Genomic DNA, 22,369 nt, shown 5'->3' with positions numbered 1-22,369 from the left:
TATATACTACGAAAACTGTACAATATTGTACGCAAAAAAAAAAAGCATCAGAGGCCATCATGAGTAATGCTATACAAATGAAAGGCTATACTTAGCTACTGTGGTACCAAATGTTAGCAGCGAAGGACAGGCACGAATAGGTGCAGTAAGAAAGCATAGATTACCCCAAACCCCTACCTTGCAGCTCTCATATAAAAAACCCAAACAGAACAAAATAACCATCTCCAGTGGAAAGGCAAGTTCCCAGAGAGCCTGGAGCAAAGATGGAAACGGTGACCCTCTATAAATCAGGATGTTGCCAGCTGGGATCTTCTCAAAACTGAGGACCTGAGAATAAATCATCCTGTCCCGTTTCTCTGGGAAGGCTGGAGCCATTGAGACACCCAAATTTTGGCAGGTGTATTTGGATGGATGGGCATTGACGAATGGTATTGGAGTGAGCAGTGATTGTTCATGGAAGACATACCTGTGGGCTCTGCAGAACTGAGCCTCTGCAGAGCAGGACAGGGTGAACAAGCCCCGAAGGACGTGCACACGCCTGATGACCCAACCGTGCCAGTGCCTTGAGTGCGCTGGGCTCCAAAGGAGAGGTCCAGAGCTTGAAGTGCCATGGAGGGTCTCTGCCCACAGCAGGAGCTGCCCAGGCACCGTGGCAGCGTCTGGATGAAGCACCCTTGGATCCACAAAGCCCTGCCATCTGAACGCCAATGTCCCGCTGGCGGGCAGCCTGCCCTGGCTCAGGCCTCGTAGAACTGCCTTTCCATCTGTTTGGTGAGGGTCCCACTGGACATCACGGTCCGGCTCACAAACTCTTTGGTGACCTGTTTGGTGAGGGTGCTGCTGGCGCTCTCCACTCGCTGGGTCGTCATGAGCATGCCATCTGCAACGAGAAGCTCAGTGGTCAGGACACCGCGCTAAGTATGGGGTCACAGGGAATAGGATCTGCTCTACCTGATGATTCCTGGCAGAGGTTTCTCCTTAAATACCACTTTCACTGATGGAAAACATCTCCAGATCAAGTGATTCAGTACTTTGCTATGTCAGACAGTAAGATGGATCTCCTAACAGCTCCCAAACTCTTCATGTTGCAGCGTGAACCCATGAGTCCCTGAACTCAAGTGGGACAACATGGGACAACTACACTAATGTAATTAAAGATGGTCATCGCACTTCTCTCTTTTTTCCTGCTCTGAAGAGATCTAACCTTGCAGGAAGAGCTACGATTTGGTCCCTAGTGATAGTCTTGGGGGACTTTGAAAACTCAGCATTCCCTCTGTGACTGGGCAGCACATGGGGAAACTACTGCAACTGCCTCTGGGGCAGAGCAGAGACACGGTGTAGGAAAGGGTCTGGTCCTCTTCATCAATCCCACCTGATGGACCTTCTCTCCCTGCCTTTGACACTTGAGGTAAAAGCACCCTCAGAACTTGGGACAAGCAGAGTTATCCTTTGCTTTCCGAGGGTTTCAAAGCAGACAGTGAGCCCCTACCTGTGAAGTGGGGATCCAGAGAGGAATGGCTGATGCTGGTTTTGGTGGTGTATTCGGTGGGGAAGTTGTACACTTCTTCTCTCATGTACTGCTGTCCTCCAAACTGGGAGAAAGTGCCTGGGGAGAAGGAAAAGGGACGAGTCAGCCAGGAAACGACAAGGAGCTTCCAACCCCTCAACCCTGCACAGTGAGCACCAACAGTCAGCTCAGGAGGTTTCTCTTGCTGACATCAAAGCCAGGAACTGGGAGGACTGGGAAGGTCTTACACCTGTGCAGTGTAAGAAGCTGCCTCCAGGTATGTGTACAAACAGGCATAAGACAGAAGTTTCATAATAAATTAAACACTGGCAGGTTCTCCTCCCTCATTCAGTGCATCAGGACTGGGACGGTGCTCACAAGGCACAGCATTGTCTTCATGGAAGACAATGTCTCCATGTCTTTCATAGAAAATGGAGTCACCACCAGAGCTGGAAAGGGACTCCAGGAGTTGTGTTCCCTGCTCTGAGAGGTTTATCATCTTTGCACCTCCACAAAGACACGGTACCGTACCTCCATCCTGAGATTCGATGGTGATGATGCCTTCTCTCTCTGGCCCAAAGCCTTGGGTGGTCTTGGCTTGCACTTTGAACTTGTAGGGGACATTCTCACTCAGGTGGGGCACAGTCAGGGTAGTTTCCGGATTGTCTCCTTCGACATAGATATTCCTGGGCTCCCCTAATCCACATGGACATACCAGTGGTGAAGACAGACAGGAGTGACAGTCCCTCCAAACACACTCCCCCCAACTCTGGCTGCTGTCTTGGCTTTCCCTAAGCTTCGTGCCACCCACAGACTGTGTGATCGCACCCAGTTCTACTAAGGGTTAAGACAACCCTATTTTAGTACAGTGGTGATCCTCAACAAACAACCTCCAGTGGGTTTGGGCTATAATAAGCTACAGGTCCTTCCTCTTCCCACCACATTTGTTACACCAGACCATGCAGTGGCACAAAGCGTCAGGTCCAGCAGCTCCCAGGCCAGGAATCCGCCTCATGTCCCCACTTTGTCTGCACCAATGTAAGCAGACAACTTTGTTGCCAGTCCCAGCAAAAACGCAGCAAGTTGCTGCCTTTGCTGGAGGTATTTTGTGCTCTGCACGGGGAATTGGGCTTCCACAGCCTGATACCGTACCTCCTCCATGCAGCATCTCACAGGTGACCATGTAGCCCAAGATGGACCCATTGGGCTTGCGGGGTCTCTCCCAGCTGAGCTGCAGGGAGTCAGGGCTAAGGGCAGTGAAAACCAGCGGTCCAGGAGCACTGGGTGTGCTCAGCGTGAAGGGTGAACCTGCAGGAGCACGAGCGAGAGGTCAGCATCACAGAAGGTGGCGAGGAAGAGCCTGGGAGGGGTCTGCACAAAGCATTTATGAAACGAGCTGGAAGGTCTCAGCTATCTAGACAGCTAGTGGAAGGTGAGTGTGTGGGGAAGCAGGTCCTACTTCTAAATGAACGGAAGGAAAGGAGAGCTCAGGATGTGGTAAGGGGAGAGAAAACAGCAAGGCCAGCACTGTAGACAGCAGCAGAGACATCAGTGCCACCCTTCTCCTGACCCCCATCCACCTCACCTGGTACAGGGCTGAGCGGGCTCTGCGGATCCACCTGGGACTCTATGGTGATGACTCCTTCCCTCTCGGGGCCCCAGCCTTCCTCACTCTGCGCCTTCACCTTGAAGATGTAGGAGTGGTTGGGCAGCAGGTCCTCTACCACCACCGAGTTCTGGCTGGGGTTGGGGATGGTGAGTCGGTGCACCTCTCCTGGGATGCACAGGGAAGGGGGACATCAGCACCGTGTTGCAGGCACAAAGACAGAGCCACGGCTTTTGCCTAAACTCTACCTCAAACAAACTGCCAGGGGCCCCTCCCCAGCCACCTCCATCACACCTTGCCACCACCAACTGTTCACGCAGGATAAGACGTTGTTCCAAAAAAGGCTTGGAACAAACAACAGCTTCTTGAAAACTCAGGGATTTTCAGCCAAAGAGAATTACATTTTCACTAACGCTGCCCCAAGTCTCACGTCAAAATAATAGATTTTCATTGCAACCCTTCCTCCAAGTCCAATGTGATGAAAAAACCTTCAACTAAGATGTTGGGGCTATTGGAGAATGAGTCCAAGCTTTTTTGGAGGAGGGATGACTCCACAGCAACCCCAGGAATTGTCCCCCCAGCAGAAATGGGGAACGAGCTGTGGGGTAGCTGAGACATTTCCTCAAGGCTACACGAAGAGCAGCGTTGGGACCAGTCACTGAATCACAGAATGGTTGAGGTTGGAGAGGACCTCTGGAGGTCATCTGGTCCAACCGCCCCTGCTCAAGCAGGGTCATCCAGAGCCAGTTGCCCAGGAGAAGACTCAGACCAGACTCTCCACCACCAGAAACTCCCACCACCAACTGCCTGGTGGGCACCGTCCGCCTGTTCACTGACCTCCATTGAGGAGCTGGTACTGTACGCTGTACCCCTGCACCTCCTTCTCGCAGTGTGGCTCCTGCCAGCTCACCTTCAGGGAGGTGGGTCCCAGGGCAGAGAACACCAGGCGTGTGGGGGTGTCGGGGACGCCCAGTGGCAGCCTGGAGTCTGAGGCAAAAAGGGAATGTCAGGGTGGAGATTTGGGGGCTGAGGGCTAAGGGGGCTGGGGGAGAGGAGGGAGTGGCACGCGCAAGCGTGGGATGGTCCTGATAGTCCAGGGAGAACGTGGCAAGATGTCATCTCTGCAAGCTGGCCCATCACGAGGGGGGACTGGCTGGCTCTGCACACCTACAGTGACGTCCCATAGCCTTGGAGTGCCAACCTTGGGTGGGACAAGGCCAGGTAAGCTTCAGGCCCCTGTGGTAGAAAGACCAGAGCAGGGGCCCGGGTGCTGTGTGTGGCCCATCTAGCTCACCCCAAAGCACCCTGTCCAGCCTGCCAAAAGCTTCATGGACATCTTCAGATGAGGCTCTGTTAAGATTAACCCTAATCTACAGCTAAAGCAGCCCAACACCTCCAGGAACTATTCAACTGGAGGGGGGCAGACGGGACCAGGACTGGGTGCTCCTGGCTCCCCCCCAACTCAGCCCACTGGGACACAAGGCTCATGGCGAGCACAGCAGCCTCCCAGGCAGGTGACAGTCAGGGAATGAAGCCCCTCATTGACATTGGCTTTGGCCAAGGAGCTTGCAGAGGGACATCTCGTATGGAGCACACGTTCTCCCCAAGAGTCCTCCAAAGGCCTGTGGGGTAAGACTGAGAACAACAAGCTTATTAGGAATGAAGAGGATGGGGACAATGAGCTGATCAGCTCATTAGAGCGTGGTGGTAGTAGCGGTGAGCGGTTGAAACAGCTGAAGTCACCTGCAAATGGAAAGGTGGTGTGATGGAGGCACAGGCCAGGTCAGGAGGAAGATCAGTGCGGCACACAGCAAGCCATGGAGAGAGGGTTGGGGCGAGCGGTGAATGGCAACAGCTCATGGACGGCCAGTGGCTTGGCTTTTATGGGATGCATGGCTGGGAGGAGACACTGGACAAAGCTGTACCTATGAACTTGCAAATCCCCGCGGACCCATCAGTCATGATTATAGAGTCCCGAAAGCCAGTGCTGGGGTAGTAACCCTTCACCTTTGCCCTGCTCCTGAAACCCATATCCCGGGGCCGTGGGATTGTCCTCCCAGCATCTTCACGGATGGGAGGGAGGAATCTCCCCGGGTAATCTACAGAAGTGGTGCAAGAGAAAAAGAGAGAAAAACACCATTCAGAGCAGGTTCAGCCCAGGTGCTGGCTCCTGCAGAGATGACTTTTTAAGGCTCAGATTTGAAGAACCTTTTAAAAACCTTCTGTCAGCTGATGTACACGCCTGGAGCTGAAAAGCAACCATGCTAGATAGAGCAAGAAGAGACACGCGCTCTTCCCGGAGTGCTTTGCGGTGTGAGGATAAGGATGTAGCTCCCATTCCTGAGCACTCTGCACGTGAGGGATGGGAACCCTTTCCAAACCGGTCTGGGAGCAGGGTAGCCTTAGCAAAGCACCTACACGTCAGTGGTGAGGACATGACCTTCCAGATCTCTGGTTCATAGGCCCCCTTAGCTGTGAACACAGTCCTCACCCCAACAAGACTTGAAGGGCGTGGGTCCGAACACAGTCACGGGGGAGGAAGGGAAGGACAGTACTCACCGTGCCCCATCAGCATCGTGGAGTAGTCTCTCGTCAGCGAGGAGCTCCCCATCACCCTGTGCTCCTGCTGCATGTGTGAGCTCAGCTGGTGGTAGCTAGTGTTCGTTGTCCTCGTCAGTGTGCCGCTGCCACTGCCAGGGAAGGAGAAGTCCACCCGGCCGTTCAGCAAGTGCTCTGTGAAAGAGGGCACACCGTGAAGAACGTGGCTGTGGACAGGGCTACTGCTCCGGTTTCCATGGGGAGGAAGCAGGAGGCATCAAGGTGCACCCTGCCTTGGCTGTATCCTGGCTTCAGCCACTCTAGAAGGTCATTTTGGAGAGCTAGAACAAGTCACAACCACCCAACGCGACGATGGGGAAACAAACAGGTAAATGAAGACTTTGCTCTACACCCAGCACCAGAGACTCCCATGGTGCCCAAGGTAACTCCGGACCTCGGCCTCGCTGGGGCACTGCCTTGTGGTTCTCACCATGTTCTCTTACATCTCTCCTTTGATGCAAGCAGAGGTTTATCATTTCAGATTAAAAAAGAAGGTGGAAGAAAAACAGCCCTTTATGGAGGCTGTTTCTCCAAATCTCATTCTGGATCCCGTCTCAGCTGGATCTGAAAAGCAAACTCTACTCCATTGTTCTGGTCCTTGGCAAACCCCCATCCCTTCCCAGCAGGCCAGGAGAGATCAGCTACCCACGAGAGAGTGATTTCTTTCTAACAGTCCAGCAGATCTGCCCAGAAGCTCAGGGCACTAAATTAAGGTGACGAGCTGCCCTTGGAGGTGGCACTTAGCAGGTATCGTCTGAGTTTGCTCCTGCCTTGAAGATCCAGCCTTTTGTAGAAGCAACTTGCTAGCAGGCTCCCAAGTCCATGCCGAGACGGGGGTTACCTTGACACTCTTGTGAGCAGACACACCAGGACAAAGGTTTTGAAGCAGACTACAGCACGTGAACAGTGCATCACGCCAACGTGAGGATGGGCACGTGAGGGGAGGAAGGGGACACGTACTGGGGCAGACCCCAGCTGCCGGCCCCTCGGCTCAGAGCAGGACGAGACAGGACACTCAGTGCTGTAACGAAGCCGTCCTTCACCTGCTTGGGGCCGGGGGGTCCCGCTCCTCGTCAGGCTGCCAGTAGCCCCGTCGCTGTCCTCCTCACGGAGGAGACCCTCAGTGTCCGAGGAGAGGCGGCTGCTGCCAGAGAGGCGGGGAATGGTTTCAGGTGGGAGCCTCCAGGTGATGCGGCGAAGATCCAAGTCTTCTCCCAGCAACTGCACATATTTCCACCTGGAGCCTTTTGGGACAACGCAAGCACTGGTGTTGGCATCATGTGCAGAGGACAGAGTGGGCTACCCACCACCTTCGTGCTGCTTGCTGGGGAGGGGAAGGGGCAGGCGTCAGTGGGAACGACACCCGTTCACAGCCCGTCTCGCCAAGTGTTGGCTGAAGAGTTCAGGCGGTGCAACCATCGTGTGACTGGTAGATGGAGGGAACGTGACATGCATGGGGTTCCTCAACCCCAGGGCTGTTTTCCAGCCCTGTGTCCATCACAACAAAAGGCAAGAGTTGAAGTCCCACCACACGTCTGTCCCTGTCAAGAAGAGTCTGCGACAATTGTCCTCTGCTCAGGAGAGGTTTCCTCACTCCTTGATGTGCGCTCGGGATGGTTGGACTCTTGGTGTTCCCATTACCTTGCTCTCTGAAAGGACCAGGGACTTGCTCCTGGATCCCAGGCCCTGGAAACCCCCCCCAGGGAAGACCCTCCAGATCCTACTGACAAGCCTCATCATTTCACTTATGGCCCATCTTCCCCTCGTTGTCCCAGTACAAGACAAGGGAGCCAGCCTCATTCAGAGAGTGAAGTGATGGAGGAAGAGAGGCCAGTGCCTTCCCAGCACTTGGTGAGTTCCCTTCTGTTGGCTTGGCCAAGACCCTGAGCATCCAAGGGACCCAGAGGTCTGTGCCTTGCCAGTGCTTGTTTGCTGACAGTAACTCTCGTGGTCCAGCCAAATGGCAACAGCAAGGCAAGGTGAGCAGGGAGGGCCATGAAAAGCTCCTCTCCCACCCCACACTGAGATTTCTCTTTGCCTCATGGCTAAGACAAGGAGGCACTGGTCTTATTTACACTGTGACTAGTCAAGTGTTCCCATGGATGCAGCCTCTGTGCTTTGGAAAGGCTGATCTCCACCATGTCTGTGACTTGGATCTCCCCATCTCTGTGAGGAGGAAAGGAGCAGTGAAGCTCATTGCTGAAAGCTGTTGTTAAGGAAAATGAATGTTAAAAATGACGTTTGCAAAACTCAGAGCAACATACCTGAATCATCAGAGACACTGGGACGCTTGCTGCCAGCTGGAGAGCGAAGCACATCTGCGCTGTACATCAGGTAGCTGTCGTAGTCCTCACCTCCCTCTGCATCAATGATGGGGATGTCAGGGATGATGGGGACTGGAGGAGAGGTGGAAAGTGCCGTTAGACAAGCAGCTCAAAACCACACAGGCCTCCCGCGCTCAGGCTGGCCAAGGTGGCTGGTGCAGTGGAGGGGGTAGGGTGCAGTGAAGCAGCTGGGGGTGATGGGGAGCACTCCCCAGCACTGCTCCTGCCCCCCCTGCTCCCCACCCAGACAGGGCAGCAACTCACTGGACATCGGGCGCTTGGGCTGCGTAGCAAGGTTGATGGTGGCTTCTCTTTCAGGTCCCCAGCCAGCACCATTTCTGGCCTTCACCATGTAGCGATAGGGCTGGGACTCCCGCAGGTTTTCTATCAGCACCATGCGCTTCTTTGGGTCTTCAACCAGCACCTTCTTCATTGGGCCAATGGGTACTGCAAACACGGGTATGCCTATCATCCACGAGCTCACGAGACACAGAGGTCCCCAGAGCACCCCACCCTTGGCCAACAGGCTCGCTGAGGTTTGGTGTCAGGACAGAGCCTGGCTCTGGGACAAGGTGCAGCAGCTATTTGGGCTGCTCACGACAGGCATGACATCGTCTTGCAGACATTCCCAAACTGAATGCTGAAGTCAACCTACAGCAGAGGTCTCCTGTTGCTGGTGTGTCACCAAATAGCACCTTCCTGGCACCCTAGCCCTAGGTCTAGACCTATGAACTAAGTTTTTAAGAAGAAAAACAACACAAAACACTATGGAAGTAAATGAGAACTGAGAGCGCTCCGGGCTTTGCAGGATTAAATCCTGAGTGGTGATTTTTCTATACTCCTTCCATCAAGAAGTGACCCCTGCAGATCCCAGTTTTCACAAGAAACATGCTTGGAGCCGTTCTGGTTCTGCTGCTGCTTGGGACCGGCCCAGCCTGCGGAAAGCGTACTCCAGCCCCTCAGCCTGGCTGGACTACCCTGGTCAGAATATGAGCTCTTACCGTTGTCCTCGTTGACGAGTCCGTAGCTGACTTCGTAAGCCGTGATCTCCCCATTGGTTTCTGCAGGCTCAGCCCAGCTCAGCTGCGTCACAGTGGAAGACACGACGTTGAAAGCCAAGCGGCCGGGCTCGCTGGGGACTGGAAAGGCGAGAGCAAAGGGTCCAGGTTACCGCAAGTCGGGAGCCAGCGCACGCAGATGCCCAGAGCTCCCCGGATCACAGCTGGGTCGCACTGGGAGCCGCTCAGTGCTTGTCCCCAAGACCATCAGAAGCTCAGGGCTGGAGCCCTGACCCCACGCCAGGTCCACAGGCACCAACTTGCTCCCACATGGTGGGAAGCAAAGTGCAGAGTCGCTCACCATCCTCAAGCGTGCGGCAGTGGATGATGTCGGAGTAAGCCCCTTCACCCATGGCGTTGTAGGCGCAGACTTGCATCTCGTAGTCGCAGAAGGGGTAGAGGTTACTCAGCTCTGCTGACGGTGCTTTAACATCGATGAGATGGGCTTCTGACTCGGGGTCCCCTTGGATCCAGTATTTCACCTGTCGAAGCAAGAGCAAGCCATGATTCCTTCAGTTCTTCACCGTAATGGGTGAGAAATTCCCCATCTCTTATTAGATCTGCTCTGGGAAAACCAGGGTGTTGTGCCATTCCTCTGAAACGGGAGGCCATGGGCATTTCATGGTAAGTGATGGAAAGGGAGGTAAGCCCACCAGGATTCTTTCCGGCAAATCCCACAACCACCCAGCAATGGTCGCTCAGGGATGGAGGGGGCCAGAAGGGGTGAGCTTGCTCCCTCCTTTGGGTGTCTTCTCCCCATCCCTTCGGCACAAATGGCTATGTGCATGAAACACCCGCAGGATGGGACCCACACCCTCCCCCGGGATCCACTCACCCCTTACCTTGTACCCCAGAGGTTTTCCTGGTGGAGGAAACCAGCTGAAGCGGATTTCCCTGGAGCTAAGAGCATGGGCATTGGGATTAAGTGGTGCACTCAGGCGGCCTTTGGGGGACTGGGAGACCTGGCTCAGGCCAGTCATCGAGGGAACACTATCCACCACCTCTGCAGACATGAGGAAGAAAGGTCACATCAGTGCTAGTCCCCCGCATGGAAGGAAAAGAAGGAAGTGTGCCTTTCTCCAGCACTGCCCTGCCATCCTGAGTGAGCCTCTGAAAGCATTTCTGAGGCATAGATCCCCATCGTAGGGAAGGGAAACTGAGGCACTTGGTGATGACATTCCCCGAAACCACACAGCAAGCAGGCATGAGAGTCGGGCTCAGACCCCCCAAGTCCTGCGCCTCCTGCTGCTTCTCACAGGCTGCCCAGCTAGGAAGAAATGAAGAGACTACCTTCTTGCCTCTGAAAATCTTTAGCTGTGTCTGAATGTATTTAATAATGCTTCAACATCTTGATCAGTTGCCCTGTGCAGCCGTGAGAAAGACAGAGATGGGCAAAGCCTTCTCAAGTCAGCCAGTTGCTTCTCCTGGAAACCCACCAAGTCCAACCAAGAGCTCTCTGGAGCCTCTCCAGCCCCAGTGCCTGCCCCGAAGTGGTTCTGGTTGGTCCAGTGACAAGGGACTTTCTTGTACCCCCAGTACTTGATGACAACCATTACAGCTCTGCTTGTCCAGCCACAGGAACCACCAAGCACAGCTCACAGCAAGTCCCATCTCTCCCCTATTTTTATAGCTTTTTATTCAAATCCCCAAGGAAAAGGAATGAAGAATCCACTCTATTTCCTCTTGCAAGGTAGGTTATCCATCTTCTTCCCACCCACTGTCTATACCCACTGACGCCTCTAGAGGGAGGCCCAAATCTACCAGTCGGAGCCTCCTCATTGCTGCTTTTTGGGTGAGGAGCAGGGCTGGAGCTCTGTACACCACCTCGGGGTGGGCTGGTCCAGCGTGGGGGTCCCACCCCCCCACAGCGGGGGACCCTGCTGCCATTCCCCGCAGCCTGGCTGCCAGCCCCTACCTGGGTCGGCGATGGTCACCGTGGTCTGGGGGTATCGGCCAATCTTGGCGCCGTACTTGGGATGGAGGAGGTCAATGGCGAATTGTTTGAGCTGGCAGTTGTGTAGGAGGGTATCTATTTCGGTCAGCTCCAGCAAGGGGACCTGCACCTCCTTTCGGGTCTCCCCGGGCAGGAAGACCAGGTCACCCTCTGTGAAGATGTAGTCCTGGAGGAGAAGGAAGAGGTGCGTGATTATAGCCCGCAGCATCCATGAGAAGGCTCCCAGAGAGCTTCCTCTCGTCTCCCAGTGAATCCCCACTTGCCTCCCAGTGCTCAAACTCGGGGGCAGCCAGTACCCTCTGCCTCAGGTACAGGCAGCCTCTCAGGTCCCTGAGGCACAGGGAGCAAGGGATGGAGGGGAACGTCTGCCTTGTGCTAACCTCAAGCCTCGGGTCTCCCCTCTCCCAGCCACATCCCCTTTGAGCCCGCTCTTCTGCAGCCCCGTGGTCGGTTCCTTCCCGGCCCTCTGTGCCCACTCGTTCCTGCCAGCCCTACCCTGCCATTCTTGGCGGTGAGATCCCGGGTCCTGTAGGTGACTTGGGATTTCCCGTTGTCTATGATCTCCCGGAGGACAGGGATCTTGGCCAGCTTATCAAAACGGCTGTGGGAATAGGCTGGCTGCAAGAAGGTGATGAGGCTGCTGGCTGGAAGTGGCAGGAGAGAAGGAGTGTGTAGAGCAAATACATGAAGAATCACATTACAAACACGCAGGTGTCCTCCCTGAACAAAGTTCCTATCACCCATGGATGTGAACTATGTATGAAATATTACTGCGTGGGCTGGAGACTTTACCACTCCTGACTCATGCTCCCTGCTCAAAACAACCAGATGGGAAGCAGAGGCAAACTGCTGGGGACATTCACCTGCCCCAAGCACAGCATAACAGCAAAGAGGTTTTACTTTACTCCAGCAACCTATGAACTGGAGCAGCAGAGGCATATGGTCAACCCTGGATCTGCCGTGGAATTGGTAGCATCTAAACTTCTAACAGTCAAATGTTTGGGTGTCTGTCACCAGCGATGATGACTCTCCTCTGGATGCTTTAAAAGATGCTCTAGTTTAGACCTAGGTGACTTAAGATAGGAGTCAGCAAGCAAGTCTCTGGTCTGTGATCTGGGGGAGCTCAGATACGCAGGCCGTGCCTTCCTTAGAAACCACGAGTCCATCTGGACACAGGACACTCAAACACAAACGCCCTTCATCTCGTGCCACGGACGCAGCCCTTCACCTTGTTCTTTGATGATGGTGATGTTGACAAGCCTGCGTCCAATCTCTGCGATGCCGATGGGGACATCAATGGCCTCCACCTGCAGCTGCTTCTCATCATCATCATCCTCCCTGATGAAGAGTGGGACACGGACATCCACCAGCTCCACGGCTTCTTGGAACTCTACCATCCCGTGAGCATCTGGGGGAAGGAGCAATGGTGAGAAGTGGGAAATGGCCCCCTGCCCAGCCAGGAGGCAGCGCTGGGCTCTGCTCCCTACCTTGGTCTGAGGTCACAGTGTAATAACCCGGTGAAACCTTCAGGTCATTGAAAGCCTCGTGGGAAACGTGCTTCTCCATCACTTTGATGATCTCCGGCTTGGCTGAGCGAGGGGCAGTGAGCACTGTGTCCACAATGGTGTGGTCCTGCCTGTGACCAGTGGGAACAGAAAGCCAGGTAAGAGCTGGGGCCAGGGTTGCTCATCTCGCGTAGCAGCGGGAGGGGTTAGTGAGCGTGTGTGTACAAAGAGGGAGAAGCAGCACAAGACAGGGCTGCAAGTTCCTCTTACCTTTTCCCAGAATTGGGCTGCAACCTGGGGAAAAAAAAACAAATCAGAGTGACTAACGCATTTGGGGAGACAAAGTTCTGCGTGAATCACAGCCCCGTGCAGGTCTGAGCTGCGGCAGCTGCCCTGCGGGTGCCAACCCATCCTGCAGAGCCCGTGGCCCCAGCACATGTTCCCTCCTGCCTGGCTGCTCCCGCCAGCCCTGGGTTTCCCAATGCAATGAGGAACGCGCCCACAGGGGAGATCACACTCCCTGCTCAGCGCCGGCATCCCCAGACTCCTCTGTCCTGCACCAGGCACTCGTAACTTTGCACAGGGCGGAAACTTTTGAAGTCAGTGGGAATTTTCCCATTGAGCACCACGCAACCAGGATTTGTCCCTGTCTGTAGCAGTCTCAGGTCCAAAGCAGGGCCCACCCAGCTGTGCAGGTGATCTCAGCTGCATCTGGCTTTGGACCCGGATGGCTCACAGACCACGCTCCCTCCCGGCATCCCAGATTTCACACCCCAGCCCCCTGGTCCACTCCCTCATCATTAGGAACCTTTTTGGGGAACCCTGCCCCAGGAGGTCTCTCCCCCAGTGACTCACCTGAACTTGGTCTGCTGGAGCTTGTGGCAGCCGGGGATGTGCTTGAAAATGTCGTTCAGCTGCAAGGAGCAAGAGGGACTTTCACAACATATCCCTTGCTGAACAGGGATGTGTTCAGCGAGCAGATGCTGCTGCCAGCAAACGCGAGAGCCCTCTGGCCACCCCCGGGTCCTCCACCCTCGCCCTGCCACACCAGGCAGGGACCACTTTTCTCCCCAGGACATGGCAAGAGGCTGCGAACTGAAGCCAAACGGGAGCTTCAGACCACATGCCCTGAAGCACATCTCAAATCTCATCAACGTGATGCTTTGATAATTCTCACAATTGTGATCTCAAAATTTGTGCTTTCTTTCAGAAAGAGGAAAAATTGCTTCTTCCTTTCAAGAGCTGTCTGGGTTCAGAGGGAAGGGACACTCCCCCTTCCCCAGCATCGCAGACACCGCCTCAGCGTGGCTATCCCCCAGTCCCACCCCGAGCCCCCCTCGTGCCCGGGCTCGTACATTCTCCTCCACCTCCTTGCGCAGCTGCTCGCACTCCCGGGTGTCCGGCTTCACCAGGTTCTGCGTGAAAAGCCGGGTCAGCCTCAGAGACAGCCCATAGGGAACTGAAAAGAGAAAATCCCAAGTCAAACTCCTTCCTTCTTGGTCAGAGAAACAACCTAGCCAAAAGCTGGAAGCATGGGGACACGCGTGATACTCGGTGTCCAGATCCTGTATCGCTAGGACCCAAACCCCATAGCACCAGCAGAGAAAACCCTCTGAGAACCAGAGGGCTGACTGGGAAGCCCTCTGCCAGATCCAGCAAAGGAAAGTGTCCAGTGGTGGCTCTGGACTGAGGAGGCAGCAAAATCAAGGCTGGGTCACTAAGCTAATGAGACTAAGACACATGCAGGGCACATCCACCACGCGGCCAGGCTGTCAGGAGGTCTCCAAGGCTACCACCTGTCCTGCTATAGGCTGGACACAGGAATGTGCTGCTCAGCTTCCCCCAGGATAGAAGCAGATAAAGCAACTGGGCTTGGAGGTAAGGCTACGGCTGCTGGAGCTGGGGGCCACCACCAAGGGTTCGTGTCCTTTACGGCACCCACAGCATCTCCTCTACGCCCTGTTCCTCAGATGTGGCACTCACTGAGATCTTTGGGGTTGGTGGCAGCGAGGGAGGTGAAGCCCTGCTTGTGAACATTGTTGTTGATCTTCCAGCGGACTGTGTCCCGACCCTTGAGGGACCCGCTGCGGACCATGGGAGTGTCCAGATGGTCGGAAGACATGAGGCTGTGGCGAAGCATGTAGTGGTCCTCCTTGAAGCCAACAGTACGACCTGCAAAGCCAGGGGCAGGGTCAGAGTCTGGGCACACTGGGACAACGCCAGCAATCAACTTCCCAACACTGGAGACTTTGTTCTGGGGAATCTTCAGGGCTTCCACCACGCTAAGGGTGTCGGGATGTCAGGAGTGGAGTGGGCAAGGGGTGTTGATGAGTGGGGAGAGCACGTCACACCAGCTAGGCATTACAAAGGACACAGGAGAGAGCCAGCAGCAGGATTCCCAGTAGGGCACACCAGGGTGTGGGGCAGGGAGGAGCAGTGGAGCAGCAGCTCAGGGGCTCCTTGGCTCAGGCTCTCTGCTAGGAGCTTTTCCCCAGCCCAGAAAGGGTGAGGAGTGATTACCCCAGCATGCCCCCCCAACCCGGGAAGGCAGTGAGCCCTACAGATCCCTCTCCCCCCCAGTTCAAAGGGCTGGTACCTCTTGCGCAGCAGGGAAGCAGGGCCAGGCAAACCTAGAAAACAAATGGCCAAAGACACAATCACTTTGCAGCCGGGGGCAAAAATACCCGACGTCTCCAGCTGGGAGGATTCACATCAGTGGGGATGGGTCAGCAGCGGATGGATGGGGCTCTGGAAGTTGATTTTAGCCAGACATCCCCCATTCAGTGGGGGAAATCCCACAGCAACTCATGTCAGTGACAGCAGAGGTGCTGGATACCACTGGGACCCAGCCCCTGCCGATCTGGCCATGCTGGAGGCTGGGTGGATTCTGGAAATTTGTCACGTTTTTGGCCTTTATCTGGTCCTCTCCCCGGGCTGGGGCAGCCGGCCGAGGCGCTTACCTTGCAGCAGGGGCAGAACTTCCAGCAGAGCAGCAGCAGCAGCCCCAGGAGCAGGATGAGGAAGATGAGCAGCGGGATCAGCCAGAGGAAGCTCCCCGGCGGGCACTCTGCAAGCGACAGCAGCGTCACTCCCAGGCACCAACCCTCCGCATGGGGTGTGTAGGGAGGGAGCGGGGAGGCAGGGACAAAGGGGAAAGGCTGGATCACAGCTCTCTGAGGGATGGAGCAGCCCAGCTGAGCTTGCGAACTTCTCTCTTTGTGCTCACAACAAAAAGCGCTGTTCAGGGAGAGCTATCCCACCTCTCTGCTCACATCCAGACATCCCAAGGGGCTATTCAGCACCTCGCATCAATCCCTGCCCGTGCTGGCAGTGAAAAGGCACTGATCTCTAAAGATGCTGGTCTCTGAGGATGCTACGCTTCACTCCTTGCAGTTCATGTAACAGCCAGTGTCACCCGCCCCTGTCACGCAGGAAGGTGGGCAGGGAGGTACTGACCCTGCCCAGGGGCACAGCAAAGGGACAAAGCGGGGATTAGAGGAACTGTGGAGCAGGTCACTACTGATCCAGACCCCAGGCTGACATCCCCTCCTGCTGGGTCCCTGCTCACCTTTCTTCTTCTGCACATGGACCGTGGTGTTGGGGAGGACGGTGGGGTCTCCCTCCAGGGTGTAGTGGTACGTGCAATCATCCTCCTCGTCCTGGAATGAGCAGTACTCACTGGCCTCCTCTGCAGAGAGAGGGGACAAAAAAGCTTGGGGAGCAGCCCCACGTGCACACACACACAGGTCAGGGTGCACGGGAGACACACTGCACGTGTCTGCACCCATCTCCGCTTCTCCCGGTACCTTTCTTCAGCTCTTCCACCATCTGGATCTGGAGGTGGCACGTGCTGCAGTTCCCTTTCACGCTGCCTGTTCCCCAGGCCTGGCAGCGAACGCAGTCCCGGATGCTCTCGCACACAGCCTGGAAGCCCTGGGCAGAGAGGCAAGGTGGGACGGTCAAGAGACAGCCCATGGGGAGCGAGGGAGGACATCGCCTCCGAAAGACAGAGCTGGAGAGGCAACGCAGTGTCCTCACCCTGGCACCAGGGTGAGGTCGAAAAGAGGAATAACAGAGAGCAAGCAGCTAATGAAGCTGGCTCCAAAATCTCTTATACCAACAGCCTGCATTTGGGCAGCAACTAGATCTTCTCCAATGGTTTTAGGTGGCCTCCCCAAAATATGACCAAGCCAGCTCTCTCCACTCCCACTGTGGGATTAGCCCATGTTTGTCAATGGGGAAACGGGCATGAGACCATGAAATGTTTTTTTTTCCAGTCTTGAGACAAATCAGGGCAAGCCAGGAGCCAAGCCTCAAACCTCTGCCCTTCACCAGTGTGCAGATAAACACAGATGGACGTTCAACGGCTGCTGCTGGTGAACTAGAGGGCAAAGAAAGCCCGCGGCTGCAAAGCGGCTCCCATACCAGACCCTTCCTGACCACCGAAGGCAGGACAGGCAAGACTAACCCCTGCTCAGGATTTTGCTCCTGACCGAGATGTGCCTTCATCTCTCCTTTGCTTTCTTTCCCCGGAGGCTCTACATGGGAAGGAGAAGTGATAAACCCAGAGGAACCCAGCCTGAGCCTCACCAGGGAGTAGCTGATTTCGCAGGTGGAGCTGGTGTACAGCGAAGCCTTGTCACAGATGCATCTGCCGCATTCGCACCTCCCATGGTTATTGCAAATGCCCTGAAAGGGAAGAGGTGACAGTCGGCGTCCAAGAGCAATTGTAGACATGCAGCGGCACTGGGAGTCAGCAAGGTGCCAGCTCTCAGCGGCCCGGAGCGTCAGGCATCGGGGCAATTTGCTACAGCCCTGCCCGGTCCGGTTGTCCCTCTTGCAGGCAGGGTAGGACCTACCCCTCGGCTGTCGATGCAGGTGTCGTTGCTTGTGGGACATTCACAGCCCGGACCCTCCCAGCCGCTCTCACACACGCACGCGCCCTTGGAGCAGCGACCGCGATCTGCGACGCAAGAGGAGGCGTTACCCAGGGACCAGCGCTGCACTGCTCCCTTGGCCCTGCCCACAGGCTGCCCTGGCTCCCCCGCTTTCCTTGGGGTGCAAAGGGGCTGCAAACAGACTCCACGGCATCCTCCCTGCACATTTGGAAGCACAGAGTCCCCGCAGCCCATTGCCGGTCACTCAACCCCCCGTGCCAGCACCACCAGCCCAGGGACACCCCGCCCGTGCCTCCGGCACTGATCAGGGCACAGCGCACCCCACAACTGGGGGATGCCGGGGTGGCGGGGCTGCTCTCACCGTTGCAGAGGAAGCCGGAGGTGCGCCATGACGTCGTACTGGCAGAACGCCCCGTCGAAGCGCTGCGTCAGGTCCTCGGAGTAGCACTGGCACTTCCCGCACAGGCACTCTCCCCGGCCCGAGCACAGCTCCACATCCCCGGGTCGGATGCAGGCTTCGTTGTTGGGGGACGATGCCGGGGAGCAGTCGCACGTGTCCCCTCGCCTGGTGGGGAGGAAACGGTGCTGAGAGAAGCGGGAGCAGAGCGTGGGACAGCAGGGTCCTGGCCTGGGGACTGCACGTGGGCAAGATGCCCAGGGCACAGCTGTGTGTCACTGTGGGTCCCCAGACCCAGCAGGAGCCCTGGGAAGCGTAAGGAGCTGCACAAAGTCCTTACCAGCCCGGGTGGCAGATGCACTGTCCGCAAACGAAATCCCCATGGAAGCTGCACTTGGGCGAGTTAAACTCTTGTTGCTGTAAGAGAAGAGAGAAGAGATGTTGCCACATGGGCTTAGCTGCCCCCAAGACCATTTCAGGAATCAGAAAGGCAGATGTAGGGGCAAAGTTCTGCCCACAAGACTGAGCTCTGCCATAGGACAACATGCCCGTCTTGGTACAGGCAGTAGTGAAGATCTCCTCGGCCAGGCTGAGCCTCCGCTGAGCAACGGTGAGGAGTCAAGCAGGACCCACCAGCCAACGTGCTCCCACCCCAGGCTGGCCAGGAGGAGGTCATCTCTCTGCAACACGCACCCCCACGTACTTGTTCACAAGGGCACACATCACAGATGACAGAGGCTGTGACTTTGAGGCTGTCGCTCAGGGACGTGGGTTTCACGTGGATAACTCCCTGCCGGTCTTTCTCAGGGAGGCTGCAGACGTGCTGCCCGCTGATATACTCAAGCGCCTTCATGCGCATGTTGAACTTGCCCTGGAAGGAAGGGACACACCGCAGGGGTGAGCCAGGTCTGCTGGACCACAGCTCGGCTGGACCGACCCCGGGTGAAGGAGGAAGGAGGGGGGCAGCGGAGGGCTCAGCCCCTTGCAGACGCCTCCCCGCCGGGGCCGTCCGAGAACTCACCACTTCCCCACGGGCGATGTGGAAGGAGCCAGACTCTGTCTTTTCGTACATCGAGGAGGTGAACTCTGTCTTCATGGCTTTGGGGACAAAGTCAGCCCGGATGTCCATCTTGGAGCGGATGCGCTGGGCAGCAGAAGACAATCACAGCATTGATTTTCAGCAGTACCCCTGTGACCACCCTACAGCCTGCCCCAGAGGGGCCGCATCCTGCCTCCTGCCTGCTCTCCTGGGCAGGAGGTGCCCACCCTCTGCCTTCCCTGGGCACAAGAGCGAAGCCCCAGAGAGCACCATTACCTCAAAGGCTGTGCGGAGCAGCTCCACAATGTTGGAAGAGTCCTCCTGGAGCACCCCGATCTCAGAGATGGGGAAATACTTGTGCAGCTTCTGCGGAGAGACAGGAGCCTGCTGAGCCAAGGCCTTGAGAAACCTCCTCTAGCACTGAAGTGAGCTCTGCTTCGAGCAGGGCTTGGCCCGGAGACCTCCAAAGGTCCCTTCCAAGTGGGGAGGGTGACTCTCCAGCTCTGTGTCCCCACTGCTTTACAAGAAACAGACACCAACACGGGGAGACCTCTAGAAGCCCAGATTCCTGCATCCAGCAATACACCCTGAGACCTCCCACGACCCAGAGCAGCCCCCCAACGCACTGTGGCACCCTCCCAAAGTATCAAGGTGTTGGTTTAACACTTGAGGACAAGAGATGGAACACTTTCTCCTCACAGTCGAGCTGCAGGCAGAGAAGCAATGGTCCTGGAGGAAAGGTAAGCCCACGTGGTACCACCGCCGTGGTCTCCTCACCTCATAGTAGCTGTAGGAGTGGTTGGTGACAGCAAAGATGGGGATGATGTTGTGTTGGCCCAACAGGCGCACCAAGGTGGGCACCGAAGGATAGTCCTGCTTGGTGTCATACACGTAGGTGCCATTGGTGTCTAGGTGACACTCCTCATCATTTCTCGCCAGGATCCCTGCCAGGACGTTGGTACCATCAGCTTCATAGTGAAAGGCAGATTCAGTGGAGAACACGAGCAGGTGAGTGCTGTCCTTCCTCCAGCCAATCTTATCCTACAGCCAGGGAGGGGGAGAAGGAACCTTTATCCCTGTGCCCCCCAAACCACTGCCCAGCACTCGCAGCCATTGGCCGGCCAGCACTGGCAGGAGTTGGAAAACCCAAGGGGCAAGGCACCACCTCTACTTGGCAGCAAACACAGCCAGCTACGGGGCCCTGGGAATCCAAGCCAGCAGGTCTCCGCTCCCCCCATCTGCACCCCCAATGCATAGGATATCTCCCAGCCGCTCAGTGCCAGGCACATATATGTACGGGGGCAAGCCCACGTTTTTTTGGATGTGTTTGGAGCTGTGCTCATCCCTCAGCCAAATGGCCAAGCCCAAGTGGGCTGTTTTCCAGGGAACAGAGTTTCACCACTGCGGGCACGAAGGGGGACAGGGCAAAGAGCACACGCAGGGTGCTCAGCAAGCAGCTGCTGTGCTGGGCATCAAACACCAGAGATACACACACAGATGGTCTAAGACCTAGGAAAAATTGGGAATGGAAAACAACTCGGCACTGTGAGCATGTGGCTGGGAGGGCAAGAACCAACTGTAGCTGAACCTGGGCTCCCTGGCTGTCTCGTCAGCTGCTCTTTTGCTCATCACCCAGGATCAAGACGATCCACTCATTAAAAGCACAGCCCTGCCACATGGCTCCTGCATTCCTGGCCACCGTCACCTTGCAAACAGCTGTCTGCAGGATGGCATCAAAGCCACCTTCAGGGGCATCCAGGTTGCCGGAGATGCGCTCTTTCCTGAGCTCCTGACTGAAGTAGTTGATGTTGCTGGTCAGGCGGATGACGTTCTTGAAGGAGAAGGGGGAGTCGGCATTGTTCCAGGGCTCCCGCAGCCTAGAAGAGAAGGGGAGGGCAGGGTTTTTGCGGGGGACAGGGGCAAAGGGACACCTGGGTGCAAGGAGAGGAAGCGTGGGGAGAGCAACCGGGGGCTGGGGAGTCCCTCAAGGGAAGCCATGAAGTTGAGTTGGCAAACCATCAGCCCTGAGAGGTAGAAGTGATGAGGGCAGAGACGGAGAAGACAAGACATGCAGTGTGTCGTGGCAGAGCGGGGAAGGTCTGAAAGTGGAGGAGGACACTGCTGGCATTGGCACGGTGCTACAGCAAGCCCTGAGCACAGGGTGGGGAGGCCAGGGGAGACCTTTGCAACGAAGGGAGAGAGAGGGACGGAGGCTCTTGCACCACAGACAGTGAAGATCAGGAAAGCCACAGAGAAAAAGAAGGTGCCTGCCCTCCCCTCTCTGCTCCCATCCCAGGGACCCATTGGCCTCACTCACTTCTCAGGTCTCATGTCTGTCTGAGGGGATGAGACTTTGTCCACAAATTTGCCAAATCCGATGGTGTAATTGGAGGTCAGGGCTTGCAGGAACTCCGCTGAGAGGAGAGGAAGGGAGGGAGGAGGAGACACATGAATAAGGAGATGTCTGTGAGGTTGCTGCTCCAGGGAAAGAAGTCCTTTCCTGGGCATCTTCTCTGCTGGTCATGTCTTAGATAAGACTCCCAAACTGGCAGCTTTTAAGCTCTTTGGGTTTGGGGCTTGTCTTTTTTGGGGTAGAAACCTATACCAGCTTTGGTAGCCCCTTTCCAAGTCTGCAGCTTCTGCAATACTACACACCACACCTATAGGTTCAAGGTGACAAAGCCGCTGCACCGATCAACCCTGCAGGGCACCAGCCCCCACACTGGGCTGAAAGGAGAGAGCACACGTGATGATCCCTGCAGGGCCAGGAGAGGCATCTCCCCACAAAGCTGCACAAAGCAGCGGTAATAAGAAACTCTAATTAAAACAGACACCTCTCGGCCCTTTGGCAGTTGCATCCCTTTCTCTGGTGCTGGCAGAGAACTCACAGCCGTGGGCAGGAGTGAGCTGCCTGCCTTCATCAGCGCAGGAGCTGGCTCCCCTCTTCTCCCCGCTCTGGTCTCACCTAGGTTTTGGCCCATGCTTTTGAGGTTGTCCAGATCATCAGACATAGAGTAGGAGAAGTCCATGAGGATGTAGAGATCCACAGGGCTTTCCAAGGGCTGGAAGACATCCATGTTGAAGCTCATCTCCTCCCCAGCTCGCAGCCGCATGAACATGCTCTGGGGGGACACCTGGGTCCTCTGCAGGGACGTGTTGATACTGGAATTCTGTGAAGAAAGAGTGATGTGAAGGGGATGGACTCCATCTCCTGCACAGATGCAATGAGGAGGAGGCAAGGAGCAGGGAGATACGTGGGAAATGGAAAGGCAGGGATGATCATGCTCCCTTCCCTCATGTGCAGCCGGGGACCGAGGCAGCCTCCCCCGTGTCCACGCGTGCCCAGCCAGCCGCCTCCTCCACACCTTGGCATTTTGCTTACATCTGTTTTGCCCAAAAAGCCACCCCAGCCCTAAGCAATCAGGGCTGGTTGCCAACAGGTTCATCAGCTAGCGAAGGCAGAGCATTGTTTTTTAGTAAACC

At 56.0% G+C, this 22,369-nt stretch overlaps 1 protein-coding gene across 1 annotated transcript in view; it reads right to left on the bottom strand.

Moving 5' to 3' along the window:
* Positions 1-737: 737 nt before the first annotated feature.
* The window catches only part of ITGB4 (integrin, beta 4), a gene marked incomplete at its 5' end in the record, with an annotated part of 26,175 nt that continues 4,543 nt past the window's right edge, over positions 738-22,369 (bottom strand). The window contains 37 exon segments of the mRNA XM_009584354.1: positions 738-880; positions 1,490-1,606; positions 2,039-2,203; positions 2,660-2,815; positions 3,093-3,281; positions 3,951-4,100; positions 5,673-5,846; positions 6,755-6,955; positions 7,976-8,107; positions 8,300-8,482; positions 9,037-9,174; positions 9,395-9,575; positions 9,936-10,096; positions 11,009-11,213; positions 11,543-11,691; positions 12,276-12,455; positions 12,535-12,683; positions 12,823-12,846; positions 13,408-13,466; positions 13,908-14,011; positions 14,536-14,724; positions 15,149-15,182; positions 15,513-15,619; positions 16,121-16,240; positions 16,359-16,485; positions 17,143-17,241; positions 17,412-17,515; positions 17,812-17,837; positions 17,839-18,015; positions 18,188-18,264; positions 18,551-18,718; positions 18,869-18,991; positions 19,163-19,252; positions 19,664-19,927; positions 20,592-20,763; positions 21,204-21,300; positions 21,852-22,056. Coding sequence (XP_009582649.1) covers positions 738-880; positions 1,490-1,606; positions 2,039-2,203; positions 2,660-2,815; positions 3,093-3,281; positions 3,951-4,100; positions 5,673-5,846; positions 6,755-6,955; positions 7,976-8,107; positions 8,300-8,482; positions 9,037-9,174; positions 9,395-9,575; positions 9,936-10,096; positions 11,009-11,213; positions 11,543-11,691; positions 12,276-12,455; positions 12,535-12,683; positions 12,823-12,846; positions 13,408-13,466; positions 13,908-14,011; positions 14,536-14,724; positions 15,149-15,182; positions 15,513-15,619; positions 16,121-16,240; positions 16,359-16,485; positions 17,143-17,241; positions 17,412-17,515; positions 17,812-17,837; positions 17,839-18,015; positions 18,188-18,264; positions 18,551-18,718; positions 18,869-18,991; positions 19,163-19,252; positions 19,664-19,927; positions 20,592-20,763; positions 21,204-21,300; positions 21,852-22,056 — 5,139 coding nt within the window.

This window comes from Fulmarus glacialis, unplaced genomic scaffold, assembly GCF_000690835.1.
Source record: "Fulmarus glacialis isolate BGI_N327 unplaced genomic scaffold, ASM69083v1 scaffold36648, whole genome shotgun sequence".
NCBI lineage: Eukaryota > Metazoa > Chordata > Aves > Procellariiformes > Procellariidae > Fulmarus > Fulmarus glacialis.
The sequence above is the reverse complement of the archived record's forward strand: the minus strand, read 5'-3'. Positions and strand labels throughout refer to the sequence as shown.